General features: G+C 40.7%; 3 protein-coding genes across 4 annotated transcripts; 1 reads left to right on the top strand and 2 right to left on the bottom strand.

Moving 5' to 3' along the window:
- Positions 1–2,267: 2,267 nt before the first annotated feature.
- Positions 2,268–4,523, top strand: ckap4 (cytoskeleton associated protein 4). Its single transcript, XM_030776679.1, has 2 exons — positions 2,268–2,588; positions 3,357–4,523. Exons 1-2 carry the CDS (start codon positions 2,268–2,270, stop codon positions 4,521–4,523), a joined length of 1,488 nt encoding a protein of 495 aa, XP_030632539.1.
- A 1,146-nt stretch (positions 4,524–5,669) lies between these two features.
- On the bottom strand, positions 5,670–9,405 carry ikbip (IKBKB interacting protein). 2 transcript variants are annotated; one of them, XM_030778165.1, is made up of 3 exons: positions 9,030–9,405; positions 8,821–8,938; positions 5,670–6,669 (listed from the first exon to the last, which is right to left on the bottom strand). In XM_030778165.1, the coding sequence occupies exons 1-3, from the start codon at positions 9,245–9,247 to the stop codon at positions 5,854–5,856; spliced, it is 1,152 nt and encodes a 383-aa protein (XP_030634025.1). In that variant the 5' UTR covers positions 9,248–9,405; the 3' UTR covers positions 5,670–5,853. The 2 variants fall into 2 exon arrangements, with proteins under 2 accessions (XP_030634025.1, XP_030634019.1); XM_030778159.1 differs by lacking the exon at positions 5,670–6,669 and adding an exon at positions 7,365–8,331.
- A 617-nt stretch (positions 9,406–10,022) lies between these two features.
- Positions 10,023–17,770, bottom strand: arfgap3 (ADP-ribosylation factor GTPase activating protein 3). The gene is made up of 16 exons (XM_030771884.1): positions 17,657–17,770; positions 16,700–16,818; positions 16,404–16,476; positions 16,074–16,205; positions 15,550–15,630; positions 15,323–15,401; positions 14,697–14,756; positions 14,405–14,454; positions 14,120–14,259; positions 13,816–13,947; positions 13,529–13,663; positions 12,980–13,120; positions 12,652–12,775; positions 12,448–12,535; positions 11,991–12,112; positions 10,023–11,733 (listed from the first exon to the last, which is right to left on the bottom strand). Exons 1-16 carry the CDS (start codon positions 17,723–17,725, stop codon positions 11,716–11,718), a joined length of 1,563 nt encoding a protein of 520 aa, XP_030627744.1. The 5' UTR covers positions 17,726–17,770; the 3' UTR covers positions 10,023–11,715.
- Positions 17,771–18,177: the final 407 nt, after the last annotated feature.

Genomic DNA, 18,177 nt, shown 5'->3' with positions numbered 1-18,177 from the left:
TTCTCTGAAGACTGCCCAGTCAAGTTTAATTCTCTCCCTGTCATTTCTTGTTCTCTCTGCACTTGACATCTCTATTGTATCTTAATCATAGTGTCAAAAAGAAGTAAAGACTGTTAGAATGGCTGAGAGATAGTTTGTGCAAACGTTGTCTGGGGTATTCTCTGAGGGCAAATGCTTAATAACATACCAAAACAAGGACTGGTGTTAAAATTTGAATGAAAAAATTGTGTGGATAATTTAATAAGTTGTTATTAAACTGTCATGAAATCATTATTTTCTGTGTAGTTGTTTATCTGAAATACAATCTCTGTACTGTGGTGTGGCTGATGTACCATATGTTACAACACGTAAAATACTCCCACATCATTATGATTCATACTGTTAGGTCACTCTGTTTACTCAGACTACACCTACTGCAACGTGGTAACAATGCTGTTATTGTACGGTGACAAATAAATAAATAAATACAGCTTTGCATTTTGTGTAATTAATGTCACACTACAAGACGTAAAAAAAAAACTGAACTGAACTTGGAGCGCTGAAAACGTGCAATTTACGGAAAAAGTTACAAGGTACAATTCACCTCTTGACCTTCTGATGTACTTCAGAGATGTTATCTGTTCTTCCTGGTTTCTCCACAACAGCATCTAAATAAGTGCCAGTTAAAAACTGACAATCAAGTGTCACAGTATATGATACCAATTTCTCAGAAATTTCTCAAAATGTGTTTAACCAGAGCTAACCTCAGTATTATGCATAGGCTTCAGAATTTTTAGTGTTGCTAAAAACCCATGTGAATAATTCCCTTGATTTATTAAGATGAAGGGAGGAAAATATGTCCCACACAGTCATGGCACATGAACATTTTGATGTTCAGCTCAAAACTCTGGACAGAAATGTTTAAGCACTGACTGAAATTCTGGTATATACTACAATAATGCAAGCAGATTAACATATAAACATATAGTTCTAGACAGTTTACTACTTTTTTATGTGTCTGACACCCCAGACACTTAAAAAAGCATGTCCAGTCAACCAAAAGGAGAAAGAGAGAGAGGAAGAGCAGTTACATGTCATTCTGAAAATAGTTAAATAGCAACAGCACATACATACATACTACATACATACCCGTGATTTGACTTGGTCAGTTTTACTTTTCTTTTGCGTTAAATATGTCACTGAGGGCAAGAATATAAGATGTCATGTATAATATTTTGGTGCGACTATGTTACTCCTACACCCTCGTTCCAATTTCATAACATTTCAAGTAGAAAGCGTTAAGTGCAGATAGGGGGAAAAAAGGGATGTCAAAGTTAAACTTTTTCAGCTGTTTAATAGTCAAGTGTTCTTTCAGAAGGAACTCTGATCTCATTCCTCTCACTACTGACAATTAACAAGTAATAGGTTATCATCCGAGTCGTTAAGCATTTTAATACAGAAACTCTTCTCCATCCTAGCTAGTATGTACAGACTAATATAGATGTAATGCACCCTCATTTCAAGATCGATGAACATGATCGACGTTGTGCTGTACTAGTGAGGAGTCTTCAGTTTGGCTGTTATGTTATTGTAGAAGTGATAACGCACTGCCACGTAGAAAAAGGGTGGGGCAAACAAGGGAAATTGAACTCCCAAACAAGGGCCGTTTTGTTGTTGATTCATGAAGTGTGACAAAATAAAACAAGAGAAAATAAAACTGTTCTAAGAACTATTCTGTGGCTATTCGAGTATAGACTGTAGAGTACGAATATCGATGCATTCAGGTTGTTTCTCTCTCTTTTTTTTTTTTTTACTCGCTTTAACCCGTTATAATCTAATACCAGTATCCCTCTGAGAGATCAATTTGTAAACAAAATCTCTGCTATCGTAATGTAGGTCATGTATGTCTGTATAAATAAAACAATATTACTTCAAACCACGCAGGAAACGTGAGCTACTGCGTTTGGTAAACGATTATGATGTTTTTGCAGGCTATACTAACTGTATACATTCAAGAGCAGACCAGTTCGGTGATTCATTTAAATCCTTTCGTTTTGTTTCGTAACTTTTTTGAGACAGGTTGCATTTCAGCTTCTTGAAAATGCAATGAGAGATCAAATAGGTCTTTAAGTGACGCCCCTTCTTTGCATACCCAAACTCGAAACCGTGGATGGACACGACACGCACACTGATACGCTGGGTGAATTGTAACAATATCTGCTGTTCATATAGTCTCTGAGCAGCAGAGTCAATAACTCACTTACTGCTTCTGCAGCGTTCCATCAAACATGACTACTAAACACAGAGCTAAGAACAACGCAAACTCGAACGACAAAAGTTCTTCTTCACATCAAGATGACGTGGCAAAGAAAAACCCAAAACCCAGTAAAGCGGACGGATCTTCAGTTCGGAGTTCTGGCTCGGGCTCGGGAAACATAACCAAAATTTTGGCTGCGCTTTGTTATCTCGTTTTAGTAGTTGGAGCGGGGTTTGCATCCTTTTATCTTCAGCAAGTGCTTGAAGAAGTCAACCAAATCAGGAATAGAAACGAAGAATCCGTACAAAAAAGTGCAGAGATGACGCAGAGAGTGGAATATGCACTTCAGCAGGTAATTAAATAGATGTACACTATCGGATGCATTAAATTTAGGGCGTGAGCTATGGAGTGAAAAGTTAGGCAGGTAGTTCAGAGGTAATCAGAAACAAAGAACATCTTTTAAATAAAATGATACACAGGAAATAGTCAAGTCTAAATCCCCTCCCCCAAGACTTGGTGAGTTGGCAGACAAACCACCAGAAAAAAGGCAAAAGAACGAAGTAGACATATACATATATTTATGACACTGATTGCACTGTTATTTTAACACGTTGTTACAATACTGCGCAGTTAGGTCGTTCGGGTACATTATTTCCTTTCTGTTCATTTGTATTACTTTGTCTGACGAAGTGCAGCGGAGGAGCAGTCATTCATTCATTCACTTGTAATCACTTTTTCCACTTTCCATTTAGACTTTCAACTGGTTCATGTTAGAGTTTGGAATAATGATCAGCTATTAATATTTTTTTTTATTTTCCTATCCAAAAACTATTGCTGACCAGATTTTTATTGCTTAAATTACACTCATCTTAGAGTGTATTACTTGAATTTTAACGCTATCTGTGTTATAGTATTGCATACCACACAGGTTAGACCAATGCAGTTAAAACAAAATGTTTGTAGGGAACATATTGTGACAGTTTTTCATGAAGCCTGTCATGTATATATAGCCTATAATGACGTGTCAAAGCCAGACATCAGTGTTACAAGAGGAAGGAGCACGAAGCTTGCCCTCCATCTCTTTTTCACATACATTATTTCTGTCTTACTGTCCCTATAGGTGAATTCTTTGAAAGGATCCTTGGAAGGGTTGGAGTCAGCCCTGGGCAGTGTACAGACGGAATTGAAGGGAACCAGACAGTTGGTGCATAAGGGTGAAGCAGAGACACGAAGGGTGGAGGAAGCACTACAGAAGCTGCAGAATGAGATCCTGCGTGATCTCTCTGAGGGCATCCGGGAGGTAAAGGAGGCAAGGGAACGAGACTTCTCATCTCTGGAGCACACGGTGGAAGAGAGGCTGGCTGAGCTCAGCCGCTCCATTGCCGACAGCATAGCTGAATTCACTGAGGCCCAAGGGGAGGCGCAGGGCCAGCTGCAGGAGCTTAAAGCCAAGGTGGAGGGGCATGAGGACCCCACACTGCTGAAACAGGAGCTTACAGCCATTACCAACGCTGTGGCCGAGCTCCACACTGCCAACCAAGTTGCGGAGGGCAACACTGGTGTACTTCAGGAACAGATTGCTACAGTAAGGGCAGAGCTCCAGACTAGGAACAAGGAAGTGGTGTCTATATCAGAGGAGATTGATTCGGTGAGATCCCTAGTGCAAGGCACAGCAAGTGCACTGAGGCAAGAGGTGTCAGAGGCACAGATCAGAGTCCAGGCCATGACTGACAGAGTCCAGAGCCTGCAGAATGGGCAAGAACAGTTCAGCGAGAGTCTCCAAAGCCTGGAGAAGGATCTGAGAGAGGAAGATTCAAAAGTGGAGAAGAGAGTAGATGAACTGGAAGTTAGGCTGAAGGTGGCAGAGGAGAATGGAGAAGCACTGGCAACCTCCGGCTCTGAGCAGAACAGCAGGCTAGAAGCCCTCCTCTCTAAATATGACTCTCATGAGAGCTCGCTGACTGCTCAGGGACAGGCAGCAGAAAGAAGCAGGCAAGCTCTGCAGTCAGAACTGGAAGGACTGAAGAGCAGCCTGGCAGAGATTTATAGCACTCTGACCACACTGGACAGCACTAAGACCAAATTAGAAGCTGTGGAAGAGAAACTAGATGATCTTGGAGACACCACAATTTTCAGCCAGACAGTTAAAGACCTGCAAGCACTCAGAACCACTGTGGACAGCCTGGTGGCCAAAACTGACCAGCTGGAGAGTCATGAAAGGGCGATTTCTGCCCTACAAAGTGCACTGAAGAAGACCAAAAGTACAGCAGAAGGTCACCAAAAATGAAAATTAAGTGTTTAACAAGTAAGGGAAGCAGAGAAGGCAGAGTGACAAAGAGGAGAAATCTGTATTCTCCAGAGGGCAAATAGGTATATTAAGTTGGGACAGGGAGTAGTGAATTGGTGGACTGCTGTTCTGAAAAGCTGAATAACACTCAACCTGCACTGTAGTTTTTTCTACTTTACTGTTTTTTATTGTGGATCTTTTCAGCATCAAACTGCAACATTTTGAACACATCATGATTGTACTGATTTTCCAAAATAAAAATAACAATAAAAACACTTCCTATGAAACTCGAGTTCATCTGTTGTGGTGACATTCAAATCAAGAGAGAAAAAAAGACGTTGTGTAATACAGCAATTAAGCTTTTATCACTTAGGATCAGATCTTGGTACATTTTAAAAATAATTTTAGTCATAAAGTACAACAACGCTTTACATGAATTCTGACTAATGTCCCCTGCATTATGCATTTATGTACATAAAATACGAAATGTACCCTCTTGCTGACACAACAGCACAGGCTGACAGTGCATGTATACTGGTACGCTGAGCACCTGATAATATCACTTTTTGAATGGAATACTTGACATGTTTTGAAGCAGCCTTGCTCAAGAACCACTTCATTACATAATTTAACATAACCTGTCACTGAGGAATTTCTGGCATTTGTACATTCATCTTTCAGTTGGCATTGTGACTGAAACTAACAGTGGAGTTTGTTGCCAAACAGGTAGATATGCACACAATAGGCCCGCAGTAACTGGCTGTCAGGAGGAACTGTTGTCTGTAGCTCAAAATGATCCTTTGCTCACCCCTGAAGGTAATTCAGATCATAGCTCCATGTAAATGCTAGTCATAGCATGCAAATGGAAAGAGGAAAAGTCACAACCATTTTGGCTGTAATTAAACAAACTCTTATCAAAAGAAAAAAACAGCAAAATATTCTTATACCCTTATTTAATCTGTGATGACTGATCAATGTACGAATTCTTTATGACAAACATGGTCATTCCTGAAAACATTTTATAATGTAGCACACCATGAAAAGTTCAATTACAATTGGCAACCACTTAATGATGACACCGCTGTAAAAATGATCTTTATTGTGTGCAAATAAAGTATATATTTTTGTTTTGCTTTCTAAGTAAGCCTAAGGTCTGATTATTCAAACCGTTGGTATATTTCACAAGAAAAGTACTAATCTTGTGACAAACAAACCAGCCTAGGAAAAAAATTAGACCCTGAAGAAAAGTGTTAAATGTAAAACCAACAGCATTCCTCAAATGATTGCGCCTTTTCTCTTTGAAATGCATGTATTCGGAACAAAGTCCTCTCTACGCCTCAGGCTTGTGGGTATGGACCAGTGTGTCTCTTGCATCATTTTGGTGTAGTGTGTCACTGAGGTCTGGTACTTGTGTCAGCTCCTCTTTAACCTTCATAAGATCTGCCTGAACAGCAGTGAAGTTGGCTAAGCTTTCCTTTACCTGAGCAATATCTTCTTCCCTCTGCATTATGTCTTCAGCCAGCCTTCCAATCCTCAATGTCAAATCAGCCAACTGAGGCTCTAGTAAGGCAAATCCCTTTTTGATGGAAAACACCTTGGGTTTGAGGTCACTAGCAAAGGTCACTGTTTTAATGAGTTTGGCTCGACCACTCTCTACAGACAAGATGCGTTCGGACAGCTGTTTGTCAGCAGCGATGAGCTGAGGGATGCTTTTGCGCATCTGTTCCAGACTCTGAGAATTTTTCTCAGCCTTAGTTTTCAAACTAGAGATGCGGTCAATGCTCCCAGCCAGCAGGTCTCCAATACGCTTGATCATGAGCCTCTCAGCCTGGGACACTTTCTCTTCAAGCTCACCTGTCTGGGCTAAGAGAGTCTGTACTTCTGACTCCAGTCCTGCCATCCGCCTTACATCAGTGCGCACAGAGGCTACTTTGGCTGTAATGTCATTGGAGATGGCAGAAGTCCGATCCTCAATGCCTTTCACAGCCAGTGATAGTCCAGTCAGATTCTCCTCAAGTTGTCGCCATTTCTTTGTCAACCCTGAAGACCATTCCTTCAGTTGAAGCACCTCTTGCTCCAGACCTTCCATGTGGGACCATGGTACTTGGTCTTCCAGACTCCTCAGCATGGCCTGGACATTCTCACACTAGAGTGCGACAGGACAAACAGAGCAGCCATTTTACTGATCCTGTTTGCTGGAGGTTCCAGCAGCCATTTCATAATAAACATGGGAGGTGATTTAAAGCATTATACACATGCTCTAGGCTAGATATGTGTAAATCATGGTATTTACAGAAGCAATACAAAAAGGTAATACGTCAATGTGTAAACAGCATACCAAGGTAAAGCTCTACTCAAGATATTGCATTTATTTATTAAAAAGAACAATGTTTGGCACAAGATTAATACTCCCACAATGTGAGGTAACATTTAAATAAAAAAACAAAAAACCAAAACACCCAGCACCCAGTCACATTCTTTGACCGTTTCAACGGCGAAGATTCCACAGCCATAAAAAACACTGAATGTTGCAAATGAATGTCACAATCGTACTTATACAGGCATTTACACATGTGAGATTACAAATGAATACAAGTGCGCAAGTAACAAAACGTTATCCTGGAAGTGTAAAAAAAAAAAATATGTTACATTATTGGAATAATATGTTTTGATAACTTGTTTTATAACACTTTTCAACCAAAGTAAATTTTATGATCTTTCATTCAAACTTAGCTCAACAGTGACAAGAGAAATCCATTAGAAAAATGTTTGATCTGTAGCATACATATTTTTAAGAGGACTGTCAAACATTTTCAGTGCAGAGATAGTAAACTCACAAGTTATCTCTATACTTTATTACACAACTCACCACATTCGATTTTGCTGTTCTGTTGACAGAATATTAGGTAGGTAAAAGAAGAAAGAAAAAAACATTAAGATGTATTTACTTCTACTGAGGATCTACTGAGTTATAATCTGAAACTTTCAGCTCATCTGTCATACTCTCCAAAATTCCAGAGTCACTCTTGGTCAGTTCTCTGTCCACCCATTTCAGCTCTCTCACTGTTTCCATGACAACCCCAAGCTCATTCCTGACCTTCAGAACACTGTTGTCTACCTGCATGGTATCCAGCATCTGCCTGAGTTCCAGGATCTCTGACAAAGCCTTCAGCATGCTGTCCTCTGTGCCGAGTACCTGCAGGGTGAGCTCCTCCAGTCTCCTCTCTGCTGAGCTCAGTTCCGACCCCAGCCGCAGGATGGAGCGCACTGCCTCCTCCACAGCTGGCAGGTGACCCTCACACTGCTGGGCACGGGGCAGGTACTCCTCCAGTCTCTCCCGAAGCTCCACATCATGTTTTACCAGATGACTAAGCTGCTCCTGCAGTCTGTGCACCTGGCGTGTGTTCCAGTCCAGCTGGTCCTGAGTTCGCTGAGCGTCCTCCTCCTCAGTGCGTTCAAAAGCACGGGCGTTCCTACGTGTGCTGTCCTCCAACTCCTCCAACTGCTCCGTCAGCGCACGCAGACGCCCCTCTGCCTCATTTATCTGCTCCGTCATGCGCCCATGCACAGAGCGTGACTCAGCCTTCAGGGTCATCAGGTCATTGGTCACTGAAGTCAGGCTGCCCTGCCATCTCTCAGTCACATTCAGGAAGTGTGTGTTGATATTTTGGATGTCAAGAGAGGCTGAGTGCTGCTCTTTCTGCATGGATGTGATGATGCCAAAGAGGGAAGTGATGTCTTGTTTCAGCTTGGTTATCAGAGAGATGGAAGACAGTGCTCCTTTCAGGTTGTCCTCAGAAACTTCCAGCTGCACCCATAACAGAGGACATGGTGTTTTCGGTGTGGATCTGCTGTGTCCACAACACTCATACATTCATTGTGCATTGTGCATGCCATTCCAAGAGATATAGTTACATATAAAAGTTAGTCAAAGTGTATCTTTCAACAGATCTCTAGGTGAACAGGGTCTAGCTCAAAAAGTGTTATAACACAAAAAATTGAGACACCATATTAAACATTTAGCACCCTTTTGAGTGATTTTTGAATATCTTTTAAAGTGCATTCACTTTGGCACTGTCCTTGGACTGTGTGAAAAGTTCTAAGTCATTAAATAAAACCCAGAAAGCAATTAACACCATAACTGCTGTGTTGACTGAACGTCTCCAGCATTTCGACGTGGACACACAGACACAATACGAATTAGGCAAGCTCTCACTGTGTGAATGCACCGAGCTGTAGTCACTGTGCATAACAAAATGACGCTGAAACAGCGGTACTGTATCCAAGTAAGACATACCTTTTTAGAAACTTCAACAAAATTCGTCTCCAGTTCTAGGACACCAGCTGACTTCTCATACAGAAGTTTGTACCTTTCCTCAACATCTCCTATTCTCGCGTTTTGCTGAAGAACAACCCTGTGAGCGGTGAAATGATACCCTGTTACTATAATCATAAAATATTACAAATAATACCCTGTTAACAGTGATTATTTATATTCAAACTTACCATGCGAGTACAATGCAGGCGGTCACAGATAACATACAAAGTACCACTCTGAAATCGAAGGAGGAATGGGAGGAAGTTCCCTTTATATCCGTTTTTTTCCCCGTTACTCCGACTTTCTTGGTTTCTTCTCCAGAGTCAGATTTTAACGTGTCGCTCGGTCCCCTATTTTGTTTATGTGCAGAATTTGTCTTTCGTTGTTTTATCTCACTATTTGCCATTTTATATTTCTGGACATATGATTCTGTAATGTGATACACAGCCAAACCACACTTTAAAGACTGAACAAAACGTTTCACGCAAGCACAGTGCTGTATTTGCAGTTACCAGCCTAGGAAAACAACTGTATCCACTTATTTGCAAAACATTTCGGTCTAAGGCAAACTACTCCGTCCTGACTGGTTACCAATTATCATTTTTTTTTGCTTTCCCTGTCCTTCGCTTAATAACTGCGACTCTAAGGAATTTGCACTGGCCACGTAGCACTCTGCCAGCGGGGTTAAGAAATATTCAACTCTCCGTAGCAACTTTAAGAGGCTACAACATTTGGAGGCTTGTCTGAATAAGCTTACCTATTCCACATTGGTTAAGTTTTTCATTGTTACCTAACTAACTCCTCGAAGACTGCTAAGTCCAGTAATAACTGAGATTCAGAGAAAGTGCGTGCTACACGCTGCCAGCGTCAGCATCACACGCATGATAACGTCACGAGCCGAGCCAAGAGAGGTACATCACCCTATTGGTTGAACCCCACGTTTGGAACGTGCGAACGAGTGACGACAACTCTAACTCCAGCACAGTGGCCAGGCAGGGATACTACGCTCACTGTACACAGAGGAACGCGGTGACAACACGTTAAATTTCTGTAAAATGATACAACTATTTGTTTGTTCAAGAAAAGACTATTCCTTACTTTGAAACAGCAGTAAATACTATGAAGTTTCACATACATGTGGGCAATGAAAATGAAGACAATGAGAATCAATACACATGGAATAGTTTCAAGTAAATAAACCATTTATATTTAATTTCAGCAAATGATTTACGTTTTCAGTTTACATCATTTAAGGTAATGCTTGATTAAAAGAGATAACATTACCATCCCAACACCTACTCAAGTAACTTTCCCCATGTAGTGCAAAAGCATCATAAGGTGCAAGCTCAACTAAGTCTAGTCAACTAAGAGTTGTTTGCAAGACACTTGCTAAAATATTCAAAGCTGGACTTCATATGTAACCTGATTTTCATCCTGTCCTCCCTCCACATGACTGTTTCAGCAGTTCCCTCCCATTCAGTCTAATCAAGGCAACTTCATTCTCAAATTAAAGTTTTAGCACAAACATAAACAAGTGATATTACAAAGTCAGACTAGTCCTGTGTGGTATTACAATGTCAATACACAAGGCCGAGTGGGGTTTCATGTGCATGTTCACGGTAAACACAAAACTATACATTGTTTGTGAAAACCCAGCAATAAAATATCCAATTCAAATAATCAACTAATAATTAAAGTCTTGTTTATTTGAATCTGGTCTGATAGTACTGGGCAAGAGTGAAACTATGTAGTTCATGTGTAAATATCAAAGCCACAAATTGCACTGACAACACTAAATGGTAGGTAAAGTACATATCCACTTCCCTAGTGGGCAGCACTATGATGGTCATTTTCTTCCACTGACCTTATCTTTCCACAGGGCTGCAGCAGGTGACCTAACTCACTCCAAAATTCCAACCAATCAATACAATCAAATTAGCTGCAGTTTAGCTTAAGACAGCCCAAATTATGACACAACATTGTGCAAAAAAAGCTACCAAAATCCTTTGCTAGTGTAAATACAGAAAGTAACAACAAATATGACCACCAATTTTGAAAACATGCAACCCTGGTTACACTAGAAAGCTTTTTTATATGAAGAAAGTTTGAAAGAAAATGTGTTTTTCAAATGACAAATTTGGTTACACACTACAATGGCAAGACCACTGCAAAACTATTTACAAATCATTTCAATATGCACCAACACATAAATTTGTGTGGAAACATCCTTTTTTTGGACCAAATTACATGGTTTTACACAAACCACAAATTCAAAGAACATCCTATGTAAGGGATGTAAATGTTTTGACTTGATAAAGAAAATCCTACTTAAGACACTTGGTCCAACAGTGATCCACAAACAATTGTGTGGACTTTTAAGTGCACTTAAAGGCATGTAAAACTTTAAGATCAGATATAGCTTCCCAGTTTTAAATTCAAAATTTAGAGTTCAGCTGCATCTAACCAACCTGACTTGATAATGTAAGAGGTTCACCATAGCAAAGTTTTCCCTTCAGGGAATCGAAGTAAACATGGAACTAAATATGAAGAAAAAAAAACATACAAAATCTTATTTGAAGCCTTTAGCATGATCATAATATAGTGAATATTAGCTACAATGTCATGAGACCAACAAAAATACATATATCCATTATGCTACTTTGAAATTACACAAACAGGGTTTCCTCAAGACAATTTCCCCCAAAAGGCTGCATCAAGGTAGATTTGCTGATCCAAAAAACTCATTATATGCCTCACAGATGACAGTAAAGCAGCTGTAACCTATACCATGCTACATTCATTGGACAATCCTTGGCTATGCTGTGAGACTACTCCCTTGACAAAATGTGCTCCATGTTCATTCTCCAACTGTACTCAAGTACTATAACGATCCTGCAGTAGAGAAAAGACATGCACAGTGTCATCAGTGACATGATAATAAAAATGCTATGACACTACATGACGTCATAAGAGATAGGAAATAAGAAACTTTATTGTCATTGTACTGCTGTGCAGGACAACAACACAACAAAATTATTTTTTAAACAATATATACCTCACAATATATTCAAAATGATGAATAACAAGACATGTTAGTAAAACATACTCATTCATTTCAGCTGACAAGCACTCATTTTGTTATTACAGACCTGTATGGAGGACACCACTCCACTGGCCATGACGGACAATTTTCCAGCCACAGTTCGCACACCCAGCTTCAGCTGACTCATGTCTGGAGCATTGGGCAGGACGTTAGACAGACTGTATGAGCCTGAGGAAAACACAGACAGACACAGAAACCAGATAGTTACTCAGTACTTCAAACATGTCGAGTGCAATCTTCACAAACCTTGATTATCATGTCCTAAATAAACCTATGTTGACACTTATCTGTTTGCTTATTTTGAGATGTGCCTATCTTGTAACCAGATTTTCCCTGTGTTCACTGCAGTTCACAATTTCAGCATTAACCTTCAACCTTTGGTCTCTTCAAATGGAGCTTTCATGAAAACATTCCAACTGAATAAAGGAAACTGACCTTTATTAACCAATGTTTTCATTCTCATTATCTCTTCCTGCCAGTCTTTCAGTGTCCTTGATACGTACCAGTTGGTTTCTTCTGTTCATCGAACAAGTCAGCTGAGCTGATGGCAGAGTTACCAGAGTACCTCTCCAGACGCGCCTTTGCTTCATACTGGAAAAGAAAAGAGTGGTTCCTACACATGAATTTGATCAGGCATACTAAAGCAAAAGGGGAAAGAATATGTCACCATCTCCAAAATACACTGCAAGAGGATCACAGTCCCTCACTTCTGAATTGTCTTGTTTGCCAAAGTACATGTCAGAAGAGATGGCCTTCATGTCCCCAAATTTCCTCTGGGCATCATCAGAGGCAACAACAGGTCCAGTATCATGCTTCTTTCTTGATGTGGCCCTGAGAAAATGAAAGACACTTGGTGTTACATCACAATAATGTGCTATTCACAGTTCAGTGACAGGCCGGCACTTCAATTCCTCAATTAAGAAAGATTGAATTAAAAAGAGGATAAACTGGTTCAGTACTTAGTAAGCAACTCTGGCTCCTCTAGTTGGCACATGATTGGTGGAACTAAAAGAAGGCTTTGTCAGTGAAAGCTACCTCTCCTCCATGCTGGGCATTTTAGAGCTTAAATAGAATTCAGATTCTGCTTTCTTGCTCTCCTTTTTCTTAGATTCATCCCACTGGGAGAAGAACTGGTCTGAGGACTTGGATGGTTCATCCATGAACCTGGATGACATTCTGCAGTATAGAAAAGAGTTTCAGAGTGTGGGGATACCATACATATCAAGTAACATAAATGGTGGAAAAGCTTGTTAACTAAAACATCTGAGTTCATGTAAAGAAGTGTCCAGTGCAAACGAAAGATAGATAGTGTGCAGCTGTCAAAGCTTGAAGCCGAAGACGTATGTTACAGAAACTCTAAACAATGCCCATGGATGCCTAACAAAGAAAAGTCTCTAAATCACCTGCTCCACATTCCCCACTGCCCCTAACATTTACATGTCTAGCACAAGGTACACATAAATAAATAGAGAAGTGCTGCATTATGTTGAGAGAGAGCAAATGAGTTGTCTTCAGCATCAGAAAGTTCCAGCATAAATCAAGTAAGATTTCAACTGTCAAGGATGTGAGCAACTGAGATCTCACCTGGAGGAGAACAGGCCTTCCTCTTCCTCTTCTTCCTCCTCATCTATGTATCTCCTACTTCTGCCTGACTGAGCAGAGGCTGGAGACTCCTGCTGGATGGTCTGCATGTCAGCCAGTACTGAGTGAGACACACCACTGATAACAGGGACAGAGTGTGAGAGAAAGATAAATAACTAAGACTGACTTCATATTTTTACTGTGGGCTGCACTGCAGCTAAGGTTTCATTTTGTATTTGGGAGTCAGCAGCAAGTATGTGGAAAGAGAGGATTATGTGAGAGAGGCTTACCTCCTGCTGCCCAGTCCCATACCCAACCTCTCAGCCTGCTCCTTCTTCTTCCCTTCTAGACCCTTTAGCCTCTCCTCATCCCTCTTTCTCTGTACCTCCAGATCCTGGTAGGCCAGTCTCAAAGAGGACGCTCTGAAAGACGGTTAGACAAAGAGAGATAGAGAAAAAGAGAGAGAGAGAGAGACACAGAGAGAAAAATGAATAAAGAGAGTGCATTCATAAAAAAACACAGGCAAAGAGAAGGATAAAAGTGTAAAGGAAAGAAAACGCATCATTGAAAAAGACGATGGAACGAGACACTCACATGGGTTCCTCAGACTCAACACTCTTTTTGATGTTTGATTCTTCTCTCAGTTTGTCCACAGCCTGGGCTCGTTTCTCCTGTGCTGTGAAACTCTGGCTGCTCACTTTCTGAGCCCCAAGGCCCCCTTTCTTAGAGCCCAGCTGATTAACACAAACACAACATTATGTACCACATACTCTCTCTGTTTCTCTAACAAGCCATTTCAATCTTTCTCACCTCATTTCCCCTTAATGTCTTGACCCTAACAGACGACATATAGTAGATTCATTACTGTATATTACATACCGTTTTCTTTGCTGTGGTTGGCTTCTTTTTGATAAGACAGGCTGAGTGTTCTGGGAGTGAAAAGAAAAATGTCTTGTAATTTGTACAAAACCACAATGACCAGCTATACTTCAATAAAACCCTATAATTGGTACTAAAATGATAAAAGGTCAAATTTAGGAATGACACACTTTCCTAATGCAGCTGTTTGTTTCATTGGAGAATATTCCCTTGTCTGGTGCCTTGTCTCATAGCACCAGCAGCTACTTTAAAATCTTAAGTCTTCACAATTCCAGTATCACAGTTACATTACCTGTGACAGCTTTGGGGGAGACACTGAGAAGGTCAACACTTGGGCCTCCTTCAGAATTACCTGAGAAAAAAAAAGAGAGGATCACAGCACTCAGTAAACTTGACATTACATTCATCTAAAAGAGTAATATAATGGTGTTCACTGAAGGTGCTGGAAGTATGACCAATATGAATATACCCAACTGACTTTAAATGAAACTCGTCTCTTAGCAAGGAGTGACAAAGAACAAGGAGAACAAGAAACCAGAGCCTAATCTCCCCCTGAATCTTTTCCAAAGTATTTCCACTGGATCAACAAGACAAAGCACAGATGCTGTTCTACAGTTAGCGAGTATCAAACACAATCACTACCTCTGGCATGACTGCCCTTCCGTTAACTATATACAAAATGGAGTGGAGAAACCATGCTAAGAAGCAGATAAAGCAGCATAGGAAACATACTTAATAAGGAATAAAGCTCTGAGCAGAATACAGTGGCTGCAAATTGTCAAACCGGGAAAAACATAAATTACCATTAATTATGCTATGGCAGTTTACATTAGCTAGTACTCATGGATATTCTGTAGAAAGAATTTTTAAAAAGATGTGAAAAAATGTGTGTGTGTGTGTGTGTGTGTTTGCACATACCTTCATTATTATTCTTGTCATGTGCTGTTGGCTCTGTGTTTAAGCTAACTGGGAGTGACTGTTCAGCTCCTTCGATTACCTAATAAAGATTCGTAGTTTAACAAACATAAACAGAAAAAGCAAGAACATATCAACTTTACATGATGCAACCAAGTATTAATGGACACAATGATCACTCATCTCAAAAATAATGAGATGCTAAAAAGCACTTATGCACTAATACGCACCTTTGTGTGCTGGCTAAAAAAATCTTCTTGCTTTTCCAGCGGTGATGTTGGGGAGAGTGGAGCCTGGCTGTCCAGCCACAACTGCAGGGTGAGAGCATTAAGAAAAAAAGGTCAGACAAATCAGTCAACAGCAGATGCAATTGCTCAGGCTAGAGGAGGACCTGATGGGTATGCAGGCATGCCACAAAGTTTGGATCACAGGTTGAGAACTTGGTGAAATAAAGAGATGCTTGTAAGGAAAGAGACATCTGCAACACTGTTCTGACTCAGTGTCAAGGCTGAAACAAATAGCTTTAATTTCGAGTAACTTTCAGAATGGTGGTCTGTGAAATGATTGGTCTAAGAGTAACTGAGCACCTTTTAATTGAATGTGTGCCCACCACAGAGCCCCTACACAAAAGGCCAAGTTTTAATATTGTGATGTGTGTGTGTGAGTGTGTGTGAGTGAGAAAGAGAGAGAGAGAGAGAGAGAGAGAGAGAGAGAGAGAGAAGGAGGAGGAGGGAGGGGGCGGTTGGGGAGACACCTCTGTGCCATGCTGTCTGGTGGCCTGGGTGGCCAAGCTCTTGATCTTCTCTCTGTATAGCTGAGCAGCTCGGCTGTTGTACTTGGCATTTGCAGCATTTGTGGTGCAGCCATGCTGATTGAAAAATGTCACCTATATTGAAAAAAAGCATTAATGAACTTGTTTCCAAAGGAAGAAACTCACTGTTGTCGATGTAATCGTACACTTTCTGTCTTCAGAGCTACATTTCTTAAACACAAATAACAAAATCACACTGGAGGGTACTGACTGAGGCTATGTGATAGTTGGACTAGAGTCTTGTAAAACTGAACACAGAAGGGGGACACTTACTGCACTAGCATTGCCACCCACTTGCATGCAGCGTAGCTGATACCATGACCAGTTTGAATCCAGTTCTGTAGACCTGCATAATAAGCAGTCTGTCTTAGAGCCAGAGAAATGTGTTCTTCCATGCATCATCTGTTTGTATCAGTACTAGGCTTTAGAATCCACAGCACTATATTCTCCATGGTAACTTTCTGTTGTTTCACTTACTTTTCCAAGCTGTGTACGTGTAAGGACACAGCCTGCAAGGTACCATCACATTCACGACAGAATGTTAAAGTAATTGGTGAGTGGGGCAGTACCTGATGAATGACAGGTGCACTCCTAGTGACCGGTGCGTTCCAGAGCAGTCAATACACAGAAACACGCCATAGGTGATGCTGGCCCAACTGGGATTCTTGGCTGAGCAGTCAAAACAAACCTGAAAAGGCGAGGTAAACGGTACAAAAACAGAACTCCTATCCTATCAAAGTGCTTCAACGTGCTGCGGCTCTGTTAATGTTTCTTTTTTCGTCCAACTTACTGCCCACGAAAACACCTCAAAACACATGGATGTTTATTGTTTAAACAAGCTGAACACGTATCTGTCACGCATTAAGCAGCTACGAACTGTAACGATGACGCAGTCTACTTGTAGCAGCGGGTTCACTGTAAAGAGCAAACCGACTTATCATTTGACATAAAAACACAAAGAATAACAGTATATGCAAGTTCAGAGCCAATAATTCAGTTCATTTCCAACAGAATCACGTTAACTACAGTTTTCAAGAATGTTCATATTCCATGCGACAGTTTTCGTAGTAGGTGGATCTTAACGTTACATTACGTGCCACATTCATGTCTTGAAAGATTAAAATCACAGTTTCTTGCAGGTGACAGCAACCTCCTAATTGTCATTCCATTTTATCCATGTTTGTTTATAAATCTCTCGATACAAAACAACAACACAAACATAACGTCGCCGGACTGGTCATCTTCAGCTATTTTGAGAAAACCGAGCCGTTCACTGAACTCTTGCTTTAACAAATTCATAGAAAGTTGACGCCTATATACATCTTCATAACCCAAAGTTTACACATTCTAAAAAGCTGGATGTTGAACTTTCAAGTTAAGACCTTCCATATGTTAGACTGACAGCGCTGCCACATTTCCTTGCTAAACGACTATGGCAGCATACCAGAGTGCGACGTGTCAAACTGATACTGTACTTCCTGCTAAGAAACTAATAAATTATCAACCTGTGGCGCCTTCATCCTCACCTTGTTCGTAGGGATGGAACGCAGACGTTTGAAAATTGCAGCTATATCGTGCTTACTCGGGTCAGTCATTTTCACACCAGCTGAGAACAGTTCACCTGACGTCGTCAATATCCGCATCCACAAACTAGCGTCTATTCACCATCGGTGGATTGCGCTTCCGCTTTCAACATCGTCAAATACAACGCGTCACAGTCGCGAACAATAATTTTGGCTACGCTCTTATTGGTCCAGGAGGGAAAAGGGACAGGCTTTGTTATTGCATAGGGCTGCGAAACAAATGCTATTCAATACACAACTTTGGGAAAAACTACCCCCCCCCCCCCCCCCCCCCCCCCCCCCAAAAAAAGGAGTCACAATCACACACCGAGCGTGTAAAGCAGTAAAATAACATCTTCTATTTATTTATTATTTCAAATGTCGCAGAACAACATTTTTTAAACTGAATCGAGCCAGAACAGCTTTTTCTTTTTTTCAATCGTGTAACAAGTTGTCCAAAATCTGAATATGCTCCATTTCAAATG

Source organism: Chanos chanos, chromosome 1 (assembly GCF_902362185.1).
Source record: "Chanos chanos chromosome 1, fChaCha1.1, whole genome shotgun sequence".
Taxonomy (NCBI): domain Eukaryota; kingdom Metazoa; phylum Chordata; class Actinopteri; order Gonorynchiformes; family Chanidae; genus Chanos; species Chanos chanos.
This window is presented reverse-complemented; position numbering and strand designations above follow the sequence as displayed.